General features: G+C 35.5%; 2 protein-coding genes across 3 annotated transcripts in view; one reads left to right on the top strand and one right to left on the bottom strand.

The window, feature by feature from the left end:
- The first annotated feature begins 1,400 nt into the window (after positions 1-1,400).
- On the top strand, positions 1,401-22,099 carry LOC128996309 (cilia- and flagella-associated protein 161-like). Its single transcript, XM_054421552.1, has 8 exons — positions 1,401-1,594; positions 2,174-2,263; positions 3,891-4,108; positions 4,766-4,850; positions 5,467-5,628; positions 14,197-14,286; positions 17,358-17,458; positions 21,906-22,099. Coding segments are annotated over exons 1-8 (861 nt in total). The 5' UTR covers positions 1,401-1,480; the 3' UTR covers positions 21,907-22,099.
- Positions 17,460-22,271, bottom strand: part of LOC128996308 (band 4.1-like protein 4) — a 252,108-nt gene continuing 247,296 nt past the window's right edge. For both annotated transcript variants that reach the window (XM_054421549.1, XM_054421550.1), the window contains exons 21-24: positions 21,910-22,044; positions 21,150-21,432; positions 19,853-20,152; positions 17,460-18,548 (exon numbers count right to left, since the gene is read on the bottom strand). In XM_054421549.1, the coding sequence (XP_054277524.1) occupies positions 18,474-18,548; positions 19,853-20,152; positions 21,150-21,432; positions 21,910-22,044 (793 nt within the window). In that variant the 3' untranslated portion in view covers positions 17,460-18,473. The remainder of the gene's footprint in view (positions 18,549-19,852; positions 20,153-21,149; positions 21,433-21,909; positions 22,045-22,271) is intronic.

Here is a 22,271-nt window from a genome sequence, read left to right as displayed (position 1 = left end):
AGGAATAATACCCTAAAATATCTGTCACGAGTTCTGAAACAGTTTGACTTAGTAGAAAAATCCACTTACTCGACAGAAATAATTAGAAATTTACATCAGCTCATTTTGTTGGTGGCTCAATATTCAACCACGTCTATTTTTATTCAAAACTGACACGAATGACTAGTTTTATCATTATCAATACTGTAGTCAAAAGTAAAAAAAATCTGTAATCGTCAATGGTAAAATACTAGAAAACTAGATCAAATAGTGCCGACTGCCGATAGCACACCTAGCGGAGCGTTGTACAACTACAACTACAACCTCACAGTTCCAACAAACACCGCCAGATGTAACGGTATACTACAACCGACTACAATTTACCTGCGGGAACAAAGTATAAATAATTTGCGGTTAAATATCTTCACAGTTAATTATATTTCACAAAAACAAGCTAGGAAACCTGTATTACAGTCTGATAATTAGTTTGATGATGACAAAACATTTGTTCATAGGCTCTAAATCAACTACAGGATAAAAGGTTCTCGCAAACAATAGGACGCTTCGGTTTGTATAAAAATGTAGTCTACTTTGTTATCTACTAAAGAAATTCGCGTCGTAATCACAGAAGCTGGCGTGAATAATCGCGCTGACTTCAATTTTTGAAGCCTCTTTTATAGTGGCTTATAGGCTAATATGAACCCTGCATGACATAATGCAGTAGCATTACCACCAGACGAGTACTTAAAATTTGTATCAATGACGGTCCAAGGTGATTACATAGACCGTATACTATTTAAACTCAACATGAATGCAAATGTCAATGGTTGTGTATGGAGACCTAAACCCTAACATCAAAAGTGATTCACAGAGTTTGTTATTCACGAATCACGATGCTGTATAGTACTGCAGATAGAAAATCACGATCTCAGAGAAGACATAATAAAGACATAATAAACAACTCTCTTTCCCATTTTATTTCTCTATTCTGTTGAGCTACCTTTTTTGATCTAGCTTGGGATATTTCATTGTTTGTGGTTTAAGAGGTAGATTGAGACCCTTCCTAATCCTCTTTAAGGGTACCGTGACTATTTTGATAATTTCAAATTACCCAACCATCGTGGATGTTTACCCGCTCGCAGGAAAATTGTCTTATAATAAATTGGAAGCCGTAGGACATTTTAAATTGTACAAAAACTTTCAAATTAATCAGCTAAGTTTGTTTAAGTTTCGTTGTTTAGAATCAGCATGCACTCAAACATAGAAACACAGTAGTGCCCCATCCATTTCAATTATAATTTTAGGGGATCAGCCCCTCATGTCAAATGTCGCACACGGAAAGTCATTTGTTATCAGATAGTTCAAGTGTTAAATCGATATCTCGAAACTTGTTGATCATATGTTTCCAACATATGTACACCAGTCATTTGTTGACTGGAAGTTGTTTAGTGAAAATTTCGTTGATTCGAGTTTTGAAGTTTAGGTTAGTTTCAATTTTAAAATGTCGGTGAACCATCACGGAAAGAAACAAGAAGATAAGACCGAAGCGCTTGGACCAAAGTATTGCTCCAAAGTTCGCATGGGAAACTGGAATGAGGATGTGATTTTGCAAGAGGTAATGCAATTTGGTTTTTATTGGTTACTTAACCTAGAAAAATCTAACTGCTGTCAGTATTGATTGAAAAATGAAAACTGTTATGTTCAAATTTATTAAACAAATTCATTTTTGGTGATACTGTCAGGATTTTTTTTGTCGCATAAACGTAATTGAATGTAAAAAACCTGAACAATATTTTAAAACTACATTGATTTAATTTCTAAACAAATGGAAGCGTAGGACATCAATTTGCCTTAGTGTCCAATCTGCAATAGATGTTAACTACTTGATAAGGCTGTAACATTGTAGTTTGGAACCCACCTTAAATTGTAGTCCAATTATCTAGAAAACGGACAAGGGTAGGGTTTCTGGCAAGGAAAGCCTTCTAGAGAACTCTCTCCCCTAGGAAATCTATAATTAATTATAATTTCTTAAGATGATATTGTAAACTCTTAAGCATTGTAAGATATTTTAAATATTCATGGAACTAAATGTATGTTGTATTACCCACAGATAAAAATTTATCATGTACTCAATAACCATCCAAAACAAATAATTTATGAGATTGTGATGTGAACTTACTCAACATTTTTTTAGGAGAACATAAAGTACTTCTTAAGGAAGAAGGAGAAAGGAGAGCTTATGATACAGAAGACAAGAGAAACTCTATCGAATATACTTAAAGAGGTAAGATTCAATTGTCACATTGGATCGAATCGTAGTAGCTACTACTTACTACCTGTATTCTTGTCGTCCGATGATAATAGGAGTTAGGTATAACCACTGACAGAGAAGAGTTGACCTATTGCTTTTAATTTACTTTCACTTTTTTATTTGCTTTTACTTTTGCATTGTTAACAAAGTGGAATGAAAGTCAAAAGCCTTATCCGTAAATCAAATATAGAATGACGAAAATAAAAAGAATATACCTTTTCCGTGGTTTGTGTATGTTATCATAATGTTAATATTATTCAAGTACCACGAAAATAATTGTCATATAGTTTTACTTAAAAAAATACGTGTTATTTTTAATCGCGATTCCAAACATATTACGGATTAACTATGAGAATGTAAAAAATACATAAAAACTAAGTTTGATTTTCTGAATACTCCTACACAGCAACAACCTTATTTAGAGACAGGGATTAAAACTAATCTATGTAAACGACAAATATTCTAACGTCCCAGTTAACGTGGCACATAGAGCTTATTACATTAACGTAAAATTACTATCCCAAAATTGCCAAAGAACCTTAAAAATCCTAAAGAGAACTCAACTTTTGATGATTTTAATTTTGAATCCTAAAATTTCGGGGTTTTGACAGTTTTTCGTCATATTTAAGTTAAATAGGTTAAATACATGTAAACGTTACAACAAAAATTAAAGTGCACTGAGCTTTAAGTCCTAACCTAGTCTCATGGTTCAAAAAAGGTCTTTAATTATTTTGATTTTTACATTCTTTCAAGTAGTTTCAAGTTCACAGACATTCAAACTAATGTTACCGATCTATGAGCGGGAGAACGATTCGTTTTTAAGACTCGTTCTCAGAGTACAGTAGCTCTTATGTTGCTATCCTGCGGCCTCCACATTTCTTGAAGATTTCGGACACTTTTTGTAGACTCAGGAGAAACTTCAACTACAGAGTTTCACGTGTGCTACGATAGATTTGCCAATTTTTGAATCTCTTCGTATCAGTTCAGGATAACGTTGCCAGTTCTCATTGACCAATCATTAATTAATCATAATTTCTAACGCCAAAGCAACGTTCCGAAGTCTTAAAACAATCCTCAGATGGCAAATCACCTGAAATATAACAATATTAGGAACAAACCCCAAACGAAATCTTGTTATATATTTTATTTGGTTAATATAACCAAACCAACGTAGCAATAAGAAAATTCGGAATCTTAAAGAACATAACCAACCGTATTTCATATGATCGTGCATTAATTGCGCCAAAGATTTCCTTAATTTCGCCAAACCCTCCAAGGGTTCCAACAAATGGTCCTTATAGTTGCGTCAAGTCAAAGCCAGGTTGGGATGAGTTGCCGGCAGTAGGAATAATCTTGTTTACGTGTCATCCTAACCTATCTTAACCTAACGTAACTTAACTTAACCTAACTTTACCTAACCTAACCAATTACACAGTCAAAGAGGGCCGCCACTTGCGACCCCGTTAATGAACTTATCGGGTGGCTCTTTGGAGTAGCTGGCGCAATTCAGGAATAACCGACTACCTGACTCAGGTCAGTTGGCGCAATTAATGCCCGCGCATATCCGCTGAAAGACACAAAACCTCTATTCTTGACTCAGGTACAACTTCTACTCCCGGAGTTTTACTTGTGTTACGGGCAGACCTGTCAAGTTGTGAACCTCTCAGTATGTCACCCCCGGGCTCCCCAGGGCCTCGCCCTCGCTGGTGTCGTTGGTCCGAGGGAGGTGGACGAGTGTCGTCACTTCCTGGATGGATCGCTAGTGGCGGGGTCGCCGATGACGTCACCGGTCGTGCGAAACTGCTTCAGGATCTCAAGGTAAACACTAGGAATGGTGTTTGTATACATTATGTTTAGGCTGACATGAGATAGCTGGTGGAGTGTTATCTTAGATAAAACATAGTCCCTTAGGTGTTATACAAATTATTTCTTACTCATGTGGTGTGGATTAGATTGGATTGAATAAGATGCCGACAAATCAAGGTGAGTATGAGGTGAATATAAGTGATAAATAATGAGATGACAGTTGTTTGTATTGCAAACAAATTAAGGAACTGAGGTATCCAATAGTTATTTTCAGTCAGGCGGTGAGTAAGAAACGATATAGCACGAAAAGATAGTCGCATAAACTTGTCTTGTAAAACGAATAAATCGTTACGTTTATAATCTCCTGGTGCAGCATATATACAAACTCATGTTAGAAAATATCTATTAAGCCAACTCGATTTAGTACGAGTAAATAAAAAAATCAATAGCTTTAAAAATACAGTTTTTAATATATTCTCGCAAATAACACTATTTTTACTATCCAAGGCTGATCTTAGGCTGATTCACAGTCAATCAACGGAAAGTAATAACAGTAAAACTATAATCTCAATTTAATAAGCCACGCTGTCAAGATAATAGAAATATGGCTTTGCTTTCGTAGAGACAACAAAGTAAAAATCAAGCTGATAGTATTTTCTTCATTTCCAGTCCTGAAAACACCGACCTTAACGGTCAACAACTGAAATTCGGGGAACCTTTTGCACTGAGCACAGTTGAATCGCCGTATAAAATGGTAAGTTGCATGTCTTGTTAGGCATTTATTCTTATGAATATTTCCAATAATATTGAAATAAAATACAGAAATACTATACAATTTGTTTCACACGCACACACCTTTCAGCAGAGGCGTGACAGACAACATCAACTTCTAGAAATATATTTCCACTATTGGTTATTTAAATAAAATGTCAAGCAATATTTTATTACTCTAAATCTTATGTTTTCAACATTTCATAATTACTACGAAGTTTATTAAACTAAGTGCGACACTTGAATGAGATTTATATATGAAGTCGAACCCGCCTCTGTTTTACGTCACAACAGTAACTATAAGTGACGTTATAAGCCCATTCTTACACTTGGAATTATTGAGACTTCGTGTAGGGTTAAACTCTAGTCCAAATAACCAATGAGACAGCATACTATATTTTTATAGAACGTTACCAAATCAAATTTAATTGTAAATACTGAACTTTACATATTAAAGGCAATAACAGATGTGGCTCGCTTCCTTGAAGTGGATGATGCAGCTACTACTATCAAACGTTACTGTATTCTTCATCTGGGCCCCCCAAAAATTTAAAATAATTCTGCGAAATCAACATTTTTTTAGATCATAACTGTTTTAGCCTCTTTGGGTTGAGTCTGAAGTGCCTCATCTCCATTCTGTCCTTGGGAAATCCAAACACCCTCTTCTGCGGCTCACATCCTACAAGAACATCTACAGTTTGTGGCGCGCTTTGCCTCTGGAGCCGTCTGATAGGGAAGACCTCCTTGGAACCCCGGTCCCGGTGAGTAGAGCCGTTGATTATAGATGTCTTATAATCAAAGGTGTTTATGTCCCATCTCCTAGGACGCTAAGCTCTATCGAGGAACTGATTTAAATTACAAAACGGCTTGGACAAAACGGTTAAATCACTGAGAAAAGTCAGTATCTTTTTGATAGTTCTAAACGAGACCCAGCACTCCCCGTGTTGCACAGCAGTCCCTGATTATTGGGCTTCAAATAGATGATCCTGCTTATGAAACAGCTGATTTTAGTCAGTAACAAAGCTACAAAGATCATCACACTACACTCCTCTCTTCACTAATTTGGTTGAAATACGGACTAAGATGGCGTCCCAATCTCATATGATAATGATGATGATAATCATCTTTAAGTGTCAGCATAGCCAAAATAATTAAACACGTTTGTCTGTGGTACCAAACTAACCTACCTTTCAGGACATTTCGTTGTTTACAGTTTGTTTCAAACCACATTTGAAACTATGTTAACTTTGGTTTGACTTCGGCGCACCTAAATGTAACTTGAAATGCATAAAATATGCCTTTGGAGTTTGCGTTAGCCCACAGGGCACAAGTGCCTCTTTAAGCTGTTGCATTGAGTATCCCAGCCTTTGCGTGCTCTCCAGTAAAGCAAGGGGTGAATCGGGACAGTCCACGAATGAACCGCACTGATAAATATTATGTCGACACCGGAGACTTTAAATAGTTTAGTGATGGATCGACTACACCAGTAAGTATCATGGTTAGTCCGTCACATTACCAACTGTGCCACCTACTCATAAATAACCACTTATACTTTGGATTACTTCATCTTGTCTACTAGAATGGTGCAAAGCCAATGTCTATATTAGGTCTACTTGAATTCACGAAACGAACGCAAACAGTTGCCTCTACAATACACAAATGAGCAAACATTAAAACAAGGGACGCTTCAAGTGTGGAGGTGATTCGACAACATGCAGGTGAAACAATGAGAATCTTCGGTGTTCCCATCCCACCTTGTTCACCGATGCATGCAGCCGGCTGATGTTCTACAGGGTGTTCCGAGGTCCCGAGTTCTCTCACGATGAGTATGATGAGTACTGTGGGACAATTCAGCCGCTACTCGACGATTTTATTTCCTGCATAAATGAATCTCGGGCTCCAAACTTCGCCCGATGATGAGTAAACGCATTTTCTTTACTTAAAGTTAACTGGTTGGTGTGATGGCAGGTTTTTATGACTTAGTAAATAAAATTTGACCAGCTGAGTAGTTGAGTGCTTATGGTACTCCTGTCAATCAAAAGGTCACCTGTTCGATCCTGAGTGAAGTCAGTTGTAGCCTTTTGATGGTTTGAAACCGGGCCCAGCCTTTTTTGGCTATGAAATTGATCTTTTATAAAATAGTTCTGGATAGAGAAACAGATGGTTTTGGACAGTTAGCAACACAGCTCATCTCACTCCATTCTACAACCAGTTTGCATTCATATTTAGTTTATGACATGAAAGGAGTTGCTGTCTCTAAGACAATAAATACTCTATGTTGATGTCCACAGTAACACCTTAAACAAACTTTAATTATACCTTTGAATCATACATGGAGAAATGGTAGGTAAGCAATGTTCAATAGTTCTCCTTGTTAGAACGAATACCATAAACATTATTTGTAAGGAAAACCAAACCCTAAGAATTTTCAATACCACATCGATAGCTGCGAATGGAACTCTCGCCTTGATTCACTCCTCCGTCTAGACAAGAAACCTTTTTCTATCTGGAACAAAAACTAGTTTGGTAGAAAATAAATCAGATGAAACTACAAGTACGAGAACGCCGGTTTTCTGAGAAGCGGCGGATCTGGTTTAGTTGTCGAGTGGATGAGATAAATGAAACACTCAGTGGCAGCGTATGTGAAGTGGCTATTGCAAAATTCTAGATCCAGAAATAATTATGATTTTATATACCTAAAACAAATATGCAAATTAAGCCTGAACCGATTTCCCCTTATCTGCTGATTTTACGTAAATTCAAGACAAACCATTTAAAATTGTCTGAGGGTTAATGGTTAATTGTTCAATATAATCACTAAAATAAGTTAAGCACCTTCTTCCAAGCTCACCAAAGAACTTTCGAGAAATAAAAACAAATTATATACAAATTATCGGTCTTGACTAAACCATAGACTAAGCAACACAAGGGAGAATGTTTTATATATGCCTAAACCCTCTAAAATATACATTCTGCCGAAGGAAGATTCTAAGACAGAGGTAGTAGGGTCAAAAAACGCTAGTTTTGTGGGCCATACAAAGAGGGAAGATCCGTACACTTACGTTCGGCCATTGACTTTAATTGTATGAATTCAAGGGTAAAAGTTCGGCATTCATGGAGAGTTAATTCCAAGCTTCGCTGAATGGTGAAAAATGGCCAAATAACTCTCTATTTAGATAATGTTTGGTGAATGGTGTAGCCAATCTGAATACGACCCAGATATAGCATGATTAGCCTCTGGGGCGTTGAGGTAAGACAATTTGAAGTTTATTTTCCTGTGCTAGTTTCAAACGATCCCGTGGGGATATATTGACGAAAACATGGTAGCATTTCGTACTCATGGTAGCATCATTAGGCCCAAAACGCCAGGCTGTGTGCTGGATCATCAATTTTAACGTCGTGATTTAGATTGGAAGCGGTACAATTTTGCTATCAAGTGTATAAAGTGACACATTATCATCAGAAGTTGCCGGTTCGATATTGAGAAAAGCCGGATTATTTGATAGTTCCAAACTATAACCGCCTTGGTCGTTTGAATTTCAATTAACGATATGCTTACGGTTTTGTCTAACATTTCATCTAATTCTATACTCATTTTCCACCTTTTGCCATATAATACGCACCCTCTTCCCTCGTCATCGTAAAAATAATCGAACCTAATATTGTCTAAACTATTACTAAACTTGTTTAAACTAACTTGCAGTGGTACACCATAGTGAAATTCAAACACTATATTTGAACTGCAAGACGAGGTACGTAATAGTTTAGTGTACACTACACAGTTCAGGGGTTACAAAATGGAGTTTAACTAATATTATCATCACCGTATTTTGTTATGGTTAGACATTAACAATCATAAATCAACAATGCCGATCCATTATCTATTGCATTAACCGTTCATCTTAATAACTCATATCTTGACAACTTGACCTTATGAAGTATGCAAAAACCCTCGTCATAAGTCGTTAGCTCTCGCCACCGATGTGAGATGTCCGTATAAGGCCAGCACAAGAGTTTAATTGAGCCAAGCCTGTGTGTGTGTGTGAGATGGTAAACGTGTGATCAGCTGTTCTTCTCTCCGTCTGTCGGGTCGTTTCCCTCAGCCGGTTTTCGGCTCACATGACACGACCACGACCGCAAGACATGTCGCTGCGACCAAAATACCGTTGCTTTCGGAATCGAGGATTTTGTTAGAACGTGAGCAATTACATCTGCGTGGCTGGTATTGTTTAACTTTTAGAAGCAAGTTCAGGGTGGATCCAATATTTGCGATAGGTGATGTTAACACGCATTAAAATCCGATAAGTTTGCCAGTCAAAGCCTGTTGTTGACTAGTCAGAATAGTCAACATCGGTGGTCATTATTTTATGTTTTATACATTTATCGTCTTGTAGGTTGTAGTATGAATGTAAATACATTGAGTGTATAGTTTTGGATGACGTATTCTATTCTATCTGTAAAAATACTTTTTTAGTATACCTATACCTAACATAAATAAATCGTAAAAAATGTAAATTATCCAAGCTATGAACTAATTTGTCGCAGTATACGTTGACAGATAGAATGACTCATTGACTTAAGTAATTTGAATTATATGATGAAAATTTAACTACGATATTATTTATTTTACTAAATATGTTTAGCCTTTTACAGTTAACTTATTTTATACTGTTAGATAAACTACACACATGTCCTGTCTGAATAATAGCGTAAATACCACGGTACTAAGATTCCATCAACAAGATAAACCTTGCCTGTAACCAATGATAGCTAGGTACAGTTTTCTTTAGTAAGATCTTTACACTGTTTATGGTCAGAGTTATTAATTAGATTTGAAGCTAAGTAAGTAGTTAAATACCAATAGGTATATTTAATCTATTAAAACATTGATTTGTTTTTGCATATCTAGCACGAATACTAGTATTCGTGATATCTAGCAAACAGTACACGTTATCGAAAATAATCATATCAAACATAAACAAATGTGAAGTCACAACAGCCATAATTTTTGTTCAAGTTTTAAATAACAAGAATAGAAAAATGACAAGCTAAAAAACTACATTTTCCATGCTCGCACCTTTGAACTTTGCCGCTGTAAAGTTCACTGCGCTGTCCAGTGATGTTGAGAGCGCAGGCGCGGCGCTCTTCAGTCAGTCGTGTGTAGTGCATCGGCGCAGACAGAAGGGACGCGCTATCTGGTTAATGTTTACTCCGCTTCCAGCTAGAAGGTAAATAATTACATTCGCTTTTTATTAAAGTGCAGGCACTTTTCATCCTATTGTAAAACCTAGAGCCTGAATGTTGGTGAATTTTGAGTGAGCAAATTTTTGAATTCTTTTAGGGCATAATTTACGATTTCTGCTTTAATTTTTGTTGTAAAATCATACCTCAAGGAATAGTTAAAAATGTTTAAAGTTCACACAGTTTAAAATTTTGTTAATTAAAAACGATGTCTACATTATCTGACTGAGCTAAACTTTAAAATTCGGTTGATTGATGAATAATGATAAATCAGTTATGATAGCTATAAAATAGATAATTAAATGTAAAGATACAACAATATACAATGAAATTTTATTTTACTTTGTACAAATTTAACAAATTTTTTTAAACCATATTAGGCTTACCAACCATTTTGTAAGGGTTTTCACCTGTTTTCAGTAATTTAATACGTTTCTCTGTATGAATAATAGGGGCTTCCTTATTAGCTGATTTAAAGCTGTGGAAAGTTAATTTTGATTTAATTTTTATATCATAATTTATTTTCTTGATATTGCTAGAGTATAAATAATTATGTAGGCAAATTGACGCGTTGTTTAGGCCTTTACTTACGTTGAAGTTGAATGCCTTTTAGTTTGTCTACATTGCCCTGTAATATGCAATTCTGTTCTTGGTTTTTATTTACCAATACAAAAATTAATTTACCCTTTTTAATGTTGATTTGTCAATTTAAAATGGTTTCTTTATAGTTTGCGTCGATTTGATAGGTAATTTAACTAGCGTACATCAATTCATAACAACTTAAGTTCGGAATCTCAAAATTGTATGTACTTAATTAATTAATTGTGTTGTCACTAATAAAACACGATAATTAATCTGAACTATTCTGTTCAGCCAATTGGCCTCGGAGAGAACACAAAGTTACAAAACGATAAGAATTTATTAAATTTTTTTATTATTGCAAGTAACTTATAAGAAATAATAAGTTATTTTTAAACAACATGTTGAAAAAATTATTTTTTTAAATTTCATGGCAAATGTTAAAACAGTGCCGTTATGTACCAAATTCAGTATGCAATACAATTCGAGATTCGCTATTCACAATTTTGGGACTGCATGAAATAAACTTATGTTACAAGGGCATAGAGTAAAAAAAAGTAAATAAATTTACTTTTAAATTGTTGTTTGGTAAAAACTAGGGACTTTACAAATAGTTTGTCAGTAACTAGGGCCAGATTACTAATTTAGTGATGGATTAATTAAATAGATTCTTGATCAGCATCGTACAAATAAAAAATAGTCAAATATAACTTGTAATAGGTAATGTATTTACACTTTTACTGTATACTCACAAGACGGTAAATACATATAAAAGAAATTAAATTCATTAATTGTGGAATATTACTTGGATATAAAAAAATCAAACTGTTGTAGAGTTTAAGGATATAATTGGTATTCCTACTAAAATAGTATTTTATTTATTTTTTTTATATTTTTTTTATCGAAGATTTAAAGTATTTAAAGTGGCATGAGTTAAAGTACGATAAGTACTTAATAAGTATCAAAGTAAATAGAACTTATTTTAATAGGGTATGCTAACACTTCATTGTGAATTAAATCGTGCGTGTAGTAATTTAAAACAATTCTTTTAGGTTACCCTAAGTAATTTTATCCACGAATTCGTGTTTCGTATAAGAGAAAACTATTACGCTTATACTGTTTTCACAGGCAAGAGGATATACCAAATAAAATTATTATAAATGAAATAATTAATGTAAGTCTATAATCTTTAAACTTACATAACAAACGATAAGCATGTGGCGTCTAAGCAGAAAACATTGCCACTCAATAGAGAACATAATTTGTATACTCTAGCTGACACTTAGACACGTATTTCCCAGACAAGTGATCAAACAGAAACGCAATTGATGTTATTATTCTCATTCGCCTATTGCCTCTGAAGATGATTGGAATGTTTAATAATTAAAAATAGTCATTACCTTCGTCAACAGCTCAACACTAGGCCTACAGCTTGTGTATGGACCTCGGACACTTAAAAAGACTTGAAACAGCGTTGTCGAAATTAAAATACACTCTGTCAACAATTGCCTAACCTCGTGCACATGGTTTTCCCGTATTGATTTCTAGTTATGTAATCACTTAATCCATAGTCTTTTTTAATTTTATAGTGATCGCTCGTTTGATTATTATTGTTGGGTGATGCCAACTGATGTGCCGTAAAGGGAAACCAATTAATTCATTCTCATTAAGTTGCTGTTTTTTTTTCAGCATACAATTTTCTCGAGTAAGAGTAACATACACACATACACATTACGTTTCAGCAGTCTCTTCTTCATGTAGGAGATATTGCAGATTCTCGGGCACACCTGACTTCCTAGAAGGTATCTTGAGTAGGTCGCCGGACCGGTCGTAAGTGGCACACCACGGTCGTGGTCGTATACCGCTGACGGTCGTATAATGACAGGCCACAGGCAGCATGTGAAGTGTTGCGCGAATATGGCTAGCGACCTGCATCCTGCATGATACATAGCGAGTTTAGCATATGACAACACAATTACACCAAACAACATCACGGGAATACTACATGGTAAAGCACGAGTGTTACCATCACTCACCAACACAATTAACTTCTCATCCCATTGTTAATTTTGAAGCTCGTTTTAGGCGTCTAGTTTAAGTTGGTGACACTGATTGCTAGAGTCATAAAATTTTGTTTATATTATTTTGGGGTTGAATCTAATGATTTGTGATTTACTGTTTGGTTTTATAACAATAAGTTATTGTTAATGATTAGATAGTTTTATTTAGTAAAACGAGTGTTTTAATGACTGAATAAACAAGAAACAAATTGTAAACAAAACACAACCCCTATAGTGCACCTGACAAAATTCAATAAAATTGGCTTCAGCCTTCCATAAGGTTTATAAATCTACTAAGAGAGTATGTTTCTATTTATGTTATGTGGTATGTTGCATCACAGCCATACATAATTACAGTATGCTATGCTAAATCACTAGCATGTTATTTTGTGAGTGTGCTAAATAACTACCTTAATAATTCACCAGTATGTTAAATCACTAGCATGCTATATCCACAAGATAGTGGATAAATAGATCTCAAATATGCTTCATCAGAAGTATAATTCCACACCGCCAGTCAGTATGTTAAATCACTAGCATGCTATATCGTCAGTATACTAAATCACTATGATACTACATCAAGAGGATGTTAAATCACTACTATGCTATATTCCCAAGATAGTGGATAGATTCTATCCACTATCTTGTTGGGAATATAGCATACTAGTGATGGATAGATAGATCTCGAATACGCTTCATCAGAAGTATAATTCCACACCGCCACTAGTATCACTGCCTGTATGCTAAATCAAGGATGTTACATGGTAAATATGCTACAAGCTACATCACAAGCATACTAAACTTCATCGTGAGTCATGTACCTAATTACTTCCTACCTAATGATGGATAATGTGAGTCACTCTACATACTATATTGCAAATATGCTACATGCTACATTGCAAGCGTGCTGAATCACCAGCATACTCTGTCAGGATTCAATCACTTTAGCATACTACATTATCAGTATGCTAAATCACTAGAGTACAACATCGTGAGCTCTGTGTTCATCGCAAGCTTGTTACATTGTGTATTTTACAAATATCCCGTAACCGTCTGCGGTAGTTTGAGAGGTTTGATGTCCAAATAACTGTACAAACCGATGAACTGGTAAAGCTGAACCAGAGATGTGGCCGATGACCGGTGAGAACAGATTACATGCTTTAAATCCATCTCTCAAACCATGTGACATTGGATTAAACTATGGCGCTTCTTGGTTTTCCATGTCTCGAATAAGGGCCAGCAGACTTTTAATCTTTGTTTGTATTTACACAACTGTGGATTCTACAAAATGTAGTTATAGCCTCTCAGTCAGAGTGTTATTTTAGCCTAGATAATATTGCAAGCATGTAAGATATGTACAAAGTAATACAGTTTGTAAAAAGCATACCCAATAGTTTTTATAAAGGTTCTTTTAGATGAAAAAGCTATTACCAGATGATTTATTTTCAGGCAAATGAACCACTCATCATCAGTCATGTGGCATCGAACAAGAACCTGTCTGTGGAACCGGACTTCTGGTTCACAACATACTTGGGGGCTGTAAGTGACATATTTAACCAAAGTCACAGGTAGCTTAGAGAAAACATCCTTATGGTGTAAGCTTCTCAGTTGTATTGTTGACGTTAATATATAAGGGAATATAAGAGTCATCTATGTGGTTCTAGTAGTTCATTTTTTATTTAAATGAATGCTACATCATGGATTTATATGGAGATGCTACAGCGCTTACAAAAGGAGAGGAGATTTAGAGGGGACTTTTCCTACTTTCCCAAGTAATTTACGTGGATATACTCAATTTGTAGTGTATAATAAAAGTAGACCTAAATTATGTACAATCTTTATAGGTATACCTAACAGTTTTTTTGGTAATGTTCACTTATTTTACAGTATGGTATAATGAAATACTTACCAGTAAAAATTACCAATTAAGGAATATTTGATTTATTGTTTGATTGACTATTATACATCACACACTATTATCGAATGAACAAAAGATGAGGGTTCGTTGACCTTGTACATGACAGTAGTTCACAGAACAAATCCCAACTATCTTTAACTGCACTTAGCCAGGGCTATCCCCGGCACTTACCATGCTCAAACTCATCAGAATTAATAATTGCTTAAGGATTTATCACCATTAAAAAAAAAAATCATTTAAAATAAAGTTTTAAAAAAGTTGAAAGTGAGGATAGATAATACAGTTCTGTGGAATCAAGTCGGGGACATCAAAGGCCCTAAACTGAAATATTGGGATTTTTCTTGGGAGAGATTGGGGCGATCTAGACACCCTTCAATGAGCCTTTGATGAGTAAGCTAATGTAAATTTATATTTGTTCTCTTATTAGTTTTTGATAAGGGGCTTTCGTTTACAAAGGTCTCTTGGTTTGGAATGGATTGGTTGAAAAGAAGTGTATTTGACAGAAATCAAGTTAGTGCACTCTGTCAATGAAAATTCAACTACAGTCATATATATTTTCAAACTGGCGACAGCATTAACGTGGGAATCAGATGTTTAATTAAACTGTTGTGAAAGTTTGTGCCAGTTAAATGTAAATACAGCACAGAGTTTTACCTGAAAGCAAACAAAAGAAGGGAAGAAGAAAAATGACACCAGGTTGGTTTTTAGGGAGAAAAAGAATGAAAGAAGAGGGCGGCTGAGCTGAGACAGTGGCGGATCTAGAACAGTCACAAGGGGGGAGGGGGCGAACTGGGGGGTCCACAGGGTTCCGGGGTACCCCCACCCAAAAAAATTTGTGTTAACTAAGTCTCCAAAATGGCAGTTTTATACCATTTCTTAGTCTAAAGTTAGTGTGACAAATTATTTTACGCCATGTGTACGCACTACTGTATTACATGCAGTAAAAATATATATATACTAGCTGGCCAGACAGACGTCGTCCTGTCCTAATGTGGTTTTATGTCAAGTGCTCGTTCATTTTCAAGATGAGCTCGTTTGCATTGCTCAATCACGTCATGGTTGAAGTTCGTTCGCTACACTCACTCACCTTTAGGCTGGAGCTCGTTCGCTGCGCTCACTTGCCTTCAGGTTAGCTCGTTCGCTACGCTAACTCGCCTCTACGTTGAAGTTCGTTCGCTACACTCACTCACCTTTTGGTTGCAAATTAGCTGTTGTCATAAATAAAAAAAATAATGCTGCACCCTGTAGGTAAACCTATTAACTAATGCTTTGAACATTACAGAATTAAATTGTTAAGTTGAACCAGCTGTTAGGATTCTTTAATTCCATTTAGGTTAAGATGGGAAACTCCAGAGCCACTGGGGCGGAGCCCTTTTGACGGATCTGCACCAAACTTCACACAAACCATCCTTGAATAATGCTTAATAATGCCTGAAAGTTTCATCACAATCTGTCGAGCGGTTTCGGAGTCCAATAAGGACAAACAAACATACAAACATACATACATTGGATTTTATATATATAGATGAATGCCCGAGGGGGGTTGATCCTTGGTTAGGGTTAGAATATATTTTATTGATAAAATAAAACGATTGCCTTATCCAACCATAGTTACTGGTATGACAACTAGTTTCTTTCCATAAAACTTCGTCAGGTCATTTTGTGTGCAGCCACATCATCAATGTATTAATTGTGGTATGTCAGTAGATTCTTTCAAAGACTGTCACATTCACAATAACTAAAACTTATCATGTTAATAAAATAATTGAAATAGAATATAAATTGATACAACTGATGAAAACTATACCTAGCATTGTCCTGACACTGGCCAGCATTGTCTTATCACTGCCACTGACTAAATAAAACTGACTGAATCATGATGTTTATTCTTCTCTTCAGTGCCACCTGTATTTCAGTTTGTTTTGTTCTTCTTAAAATACTTCTTTGACACTGAGCTATAATTCTAACTGGAGGTAGCACTGAATGTCAAAGATGCGTGTCGCCAGCCGCCATGTTTGCGTGAGTCTGGTGTCATAAGAAGCCATATTATTGCTATAACTATTATTATACTTGGCTTAAAATACCTACTTTGTATGGTCGCCATTTCAAAGAAAATTATTAAAGTATTAAAAGTATTCAAGTATGACAAAAATACTCACTGCTATACCAACCTAGTTATAAGAAGCCATGTCATTGCTATGATAAGAAAACTTACTGCTATACCAACCTAACAAAATCAGCGACACGCTTTTGACAGACTTCTGCCATGGCAGTGCTACCTCCAGTTATAATTTTAGCTCAGTGTTCTTTGATATGTAACTAGTCAAAGTTACAAATCAAAGAAGTATAAAATAAGAAGAACAAAACAAACTTAAACAGGTGGCACTGCAGGGAAGAAGAAGCAAATATACACAAAAACTCCTTTAGAATGTAGATTGAAGAGGAAATTTGAAGAGAAAATGGATTTCATCTTCAATCTACTCTATAATGATTACCTGAAAATCTCGGTGTTACGTTTTGAGATCCTTTTCAGTAATAGTCCTGTTCTATTTGATATTTAAAAAATTGGATATGGTTTTTCATGGTTTCAAAATGTGTGTAATAATAATGACTACTTCTAAACCCTCAATCTATGGCTCAGACTTTTGACTTTTTATTCTCATTTAAAAGATGATGTTCTCACTTTTTTCAGGAGTGTGAGGTGACTGTGAACACAGACCTGAACATTTACCGAAGAGAAACGTCAAACAATATTTGGATGCTGGTGACCAACAGGCCGAAGGAGGAACGATGGTGAGTCTTAGAAAATTGGTTTATTCCGTACATTACATACAAAAGTTGGAATGACACTTAGTTCACTGTACATACACTAAGTTACACAGTAAAAAATCAGTCTATGGTTGAACGATACCATCGGTTTCACTTTAGGTTTCACTGTGAATTTAGAAGCATATGATTGATGATCAAAAATCATTTAATCATGACCTTTAAAAGAGATTTCATGCTTCATGCTAAAAGTTAATTTGTTGTAAATATATAACTTTTTCGGTAAAACTTTCCTGTCACAGTCAAGTGGTGTAGACCTGAAATTTCCAAATTTTAAAAACTTTTTAGAATTGACTTGCAGCCGTATTTGGCAGGCTAATTTGATATCTAGGACAACCTGCTAAAGAGGAGCAATTCCAAAAAACTGTGACAGGAACACACTTCAAAACAATCTTCACAAGAAAATTAAATAAATTTTAAAAAAAATGCTACTAAAATTCAAAACCAGTTTGATTTTAAAATGTGATATTGAAAACTGAAGTGAAACATGTGGTCGTCGGTCGATTACTTTCACTTCGAATACAAAATAACTTTGCATTAAATATAAGTTTGAACGACATGGATAGCGACAGAATGAGCTGAAAACTGACTTCTGTTTATGAGACTGCATTTCACTTGAGGCGAAGACAAGACATTTGAGCATTTACATTTTGTTCTATGGCATTTAAAAATAATTAGGTTGAAAACAAATTTTGACATAAAAAGATAGGATACAGTTTTGATTCAAACAGTAAGAGCTAAAAATTCTTCTGAGGAACAACATAAAACATTCAACAAATCATTTACATGATTGGTAGGCAAAGATATTCACATACATTCCGTTGGTATAAAACAGAATAAATAATAAAACTTATGCAAATAAATAGAGATACATTTTTGATTAGTATATGTTACATATGTGTATAAATTTAATCGTTATCACTTTATTGTATAATGTACAACATGGTTGAAACTTTGGCACTTGAATGGTGGTAGGAAGGCATTACAATTCCGTACTCATCTCGTGAAGTATTCTTGGATTGTTGTTCACTTCATTGCCCACGCCATTCTGGGAATTCTGCGGGAAAAACAGACTCTGGTTATAATATACAGACACACTAGCTTTGGTTTCTAAATTGAGATGATAGTAACTTAGTTAGTGGTGAATTGGATGGTAAAATTAATATCTCATCTATATCAACCAGTTGTAATCAGTAAAAAAAATAAATAAAACTGGATGGAAGAGGAAATGTAGAGGGGAGACTGGCTAGAAACTAAGCACCTTCAACCAGTATGAGCAGTATGAGCTAACCAAACATGAAAGAAAAACAAACTTAAGATAAACTAACTGGTACCCACGGGCTTCACTCTGTTTGACTTCATAAGCATTAATAAAACTATTGATTGGTTAAGTTAAGCTGAAATAAACAAAACAGAATACAGTAACACAAACAATCACACCTGATTTTAATAAGGTAATAAATTGAAAGAATAACAAACAAATAAGTACAGCTGAGGTATTTTTTACATTAGGTATATGGAAAGTTCCCTTTTGAAAGGAATTACGACCTTAAAGGGCAATGTATGAAATATTGGATGGTTTTGAGCAAGGTTTTTCGTCATGATGAACTTTTTTTTCTCAAAAGTTCATGGGTTCTTTGGGATTTATATGTGGATGAGCCATACAGACATTTGCATTTGATTCCAACCATAGATCCACACAGATTTTGAAAGGTGCTGCCAGTTTTTGTTTTTACTCTATCACAGAGTAAAATAAGGAGTACACTATATAAACAATGAAATCCAGTTCATTAGGACAACTACTTTGATATGAATGATACAATGATGAACGATATTAATTTTATTGAATAATACCATATTGACTTTTGGGTACCATACTGAAGTAGTCATCCCATCTGTATGGACCAGCTGTCACTTATTTTTCATTAAAATTGAACATAGTTGAAAGCAAGTCATCGATTGCGATAGTGTCTAAACATATTTTTTTGACCTTAATTTTAGTTATTGAGATGGACTTTGAGAGAAATTAGTTTTAATTTACATCAGCACTATCAGTTGACGATTTAATTAAACTACATATATTTTTTTAAAAAATCTGGTGACAACTTTAACATGAGGATGGAATGCCTAATTCTATCAACAGTCAAAGATACAACACATTTACATATTTTTTTTCAAGCAGATGGTTCAATGAAGATCAATGATAATTATGGTTGCAATAAATTGGCTGTGGAAGCAAATTATGGCAGTGGGGATGGGATTTCTACAGCAAAAAATAAATAACCATGCTAAATTAAACAGTTTATTATCGTAAGCGTTATAAGCAAAGCCAAGCGACTACTCACTATGCCTGATATGTACCGTGTTCTGTTGGTAATACAACGGCCCACGTTCCGTCTCGGGCCATTCTCTAGTTTCACTCATCTTCTTCTCTTCACTTTGGTTGTGATTTGGCGAACTGACTGAGTCTTCAGTTCTCTTCTCTCGGTTATTCGTCGAATAAAGACTAGTCTTGTCGATAGACAGATTACTTCTGTTACGAAGGGAACTCGAACTACTACTCGAGTGTTCTCTGCCGAGCTCAGAACTGGCACTCGAGTGAATACTGTTGTGGTCGTATCTTCGAGGAGCATTGTGCTCGTAGCCGATGTTGCCATTCATCTGAGACCAGAAAAGTAATTTTGAACTATAAGTATCAAACTACAGATATTGGTTGCTTCAGTAGCTACAAAGTTCATTGTCTTTGCCATTTGTACCTTCAACCAATGAATACAGAACCTTATAAGAAGCGAAACTGCTGTATTAAAAGAGGGGATGCTAGGAAGCCAACGGTAGTTCACAAAGATTTATGTAGGAAGCGCTAGCGTCGCCAGCCAAGTCTTTGTGAGCTACCGCTAGCGGTGATCTTCGTAGTGTCGCCTCTTTTAATACGGCAGTTTCGCTTCTTATAAGATTCTGTATTAAGTGCTTCAGCGCTACTATTGGACTTGCATGCTTAAATTGAAGTACTAGCCAAGTAGTCTGTAAGTGAACTCCAAACATGAATTTTATGATGAAGAGCAATTACCGGTAATGCAGTGCTCGATTTGTGAGGTAACGCACGCGGTGAATTGGAGTTCCGCTACCTCTCTTTCGGGAAGATAAAAAAATTTCATAAATAGATACAAAAAACACATTAAAAATAGGTTACAGTTCCGGCACCCCATTTTTACAAATCGAGCACTGCGGTAATGTATTTTGACTAACAAGTTTAATGTATGTGTTTCAATTTTATGGTGTTGTAAATGTAGTATGAGAATATGGAAAATGAACTATTAGGCCTCAAGTTTAATTTTTGGCCTGTTTTTCCGATAACTAACCTTTCTCAAACTTGGTAACCCTCCAATCTGCATTACGCCAAGTTAAACATTTTTTTTATATATATCCTCCTTTTTACCCTTGAATGCTAGTATATAGTCTTCTAAAGCCATTTTCACAATACTTCAGACTCAGCCCAGAGGATAACAGATAAAGTCCATTGGTAATTGGCAGAATTCTAACCCGGGACCACAGGGGCTGAAGTCCTGCATTAGAGTCTATCAGGTGGTAGACCAGCTCGCTACCCTTGATAACAGTAAATAAAAGTTACCGTTGTCATAAAACGAAGAAAAAGAATTACCTGGTGTGGACGGTGTAGGGGAGTGCCGTAGTTCATGTAGCTCGTGGCAGCGTGAACATGCTGTAGGAACTCATGGCTAGAATTGAGGTTGGGAGGGCTCGGGTATCTGCTGATGTTGTCTGGGAGGTTGGTGAAGGAGGAGTGGGGAGTCGTAGGATGGGAAGGGGAGGGGGAGTGGTTAAGTTGTGGACTCTGGTTATAGAGTCCGTCTACGATCGTGGGCCAGGGGAGTCCAACAGTCCCTCTAACTTCTGGACTCGTCCACTGCTTGCCATGGTTGGAGCTGGAAAATATATAATTTTTAATAGGGATGTAAAAAAAAAACGTTGAAGTTACACACAGCTGTAAAAAAGAAAAGAAAAGCTTAAAAGTTAAAAATTATTCTAAATCAGGTTTTAGATTGATCTTAATGAAAAATTATTGAGTACTGAAAACCTATGTAAATAAAGCTTACTGTTAAAAAGGAGTTTCACAAACCTCAATTCGAAAAACAAGCATAAGTTTGTCTACAAAAACATGAATCTTACTCAAGTCCACATATTCTTCGTAAAATATGTATTCAACAGAGCATTTACATTGGTTTTCAGAACTCATAATTATTACACTTGGATCCTTATATTTTATTATCCAAACAAGCATATATAGAACATTTTTTGAACTCATTGTCCAAGAAACTGGTAATTGAAATTATATACAACTTTGTTATGGATTCAAAAGTAATCATCAAGGTCTACTCATGTATTATGTTTGTTTTAGATACCTGTACGAGTTTTGAGAGCGCATGGAGTTGAAGGGGAATGGTCTTGGAAGCAGGTCATTTTTTCTTCTCTCTGAAATCCCAATCAACGAACTACTTGAATTCTTCCCTGGACTGTGGATGTACTCCTTGCCAAGCCTGCAAAAACGACAAAATTCATTGTTTTCAGTCCTAAATATAAGTCTACTTTTTGGGTCTTGTTTATTTTTTCCTCGATTCTATCAAATCAACTTTGAAAGTTGTTGGAAGTATAGATAGAATTCAGATTGCTTAGAGCGTTTTGGGCAATACAAACTCTCAGAAACCAGACTCTGTTATAGTACTTTGTTAGTGCAAGAAAGAGTTCATTTCACTGTCTTATTTTG

This window comes from Macrosteles quadrilineatus, unplaced genomic scaffold, assembly GCF_028750875.1.
Source record: "Macrosteles quadrilineatus isolate MER2022 unplaced genomic scaffold, UCM_ALF_1.0 Scaffold_6__1_contigs__length_79288215, whole genome shotgun sequence".
Lineage (NCBI taxonomy): Eukaryota > Metazoa > Arthropoda > Insecta > Hemiptera > Cicadellidae > Macrosteles > Macrosteles quadrilineatus.
This window is presented reverse-complemented; position numbering and strand designations above follow the sequence as displayed.

Excerpts from the sequence above, each read along its gene's own strand:
- LOC128996309 (XM_054421552.1), top strand. The coding sequence starts at position 1,481 with ATGTCGGTGAACCATCACGGAAAGAAACAAGAAGATAAGACCGAAGCG. Across the intron at positions 4,109-4,765 it reads AACTGCTTCAGGATCTCAAG|TCCTGAAAACACCGACCTTA; the intron begins GTAAACACTAGG and ends CTTCATTTCCAG. Across the intron at positions 14,287-17,357 it reads TCACAACATACTTGGGGGCT|GAGTGTGAGGTGACTGTGAA; the intron begins GTAAGTGACATA and ends CACTTTTTTCAG.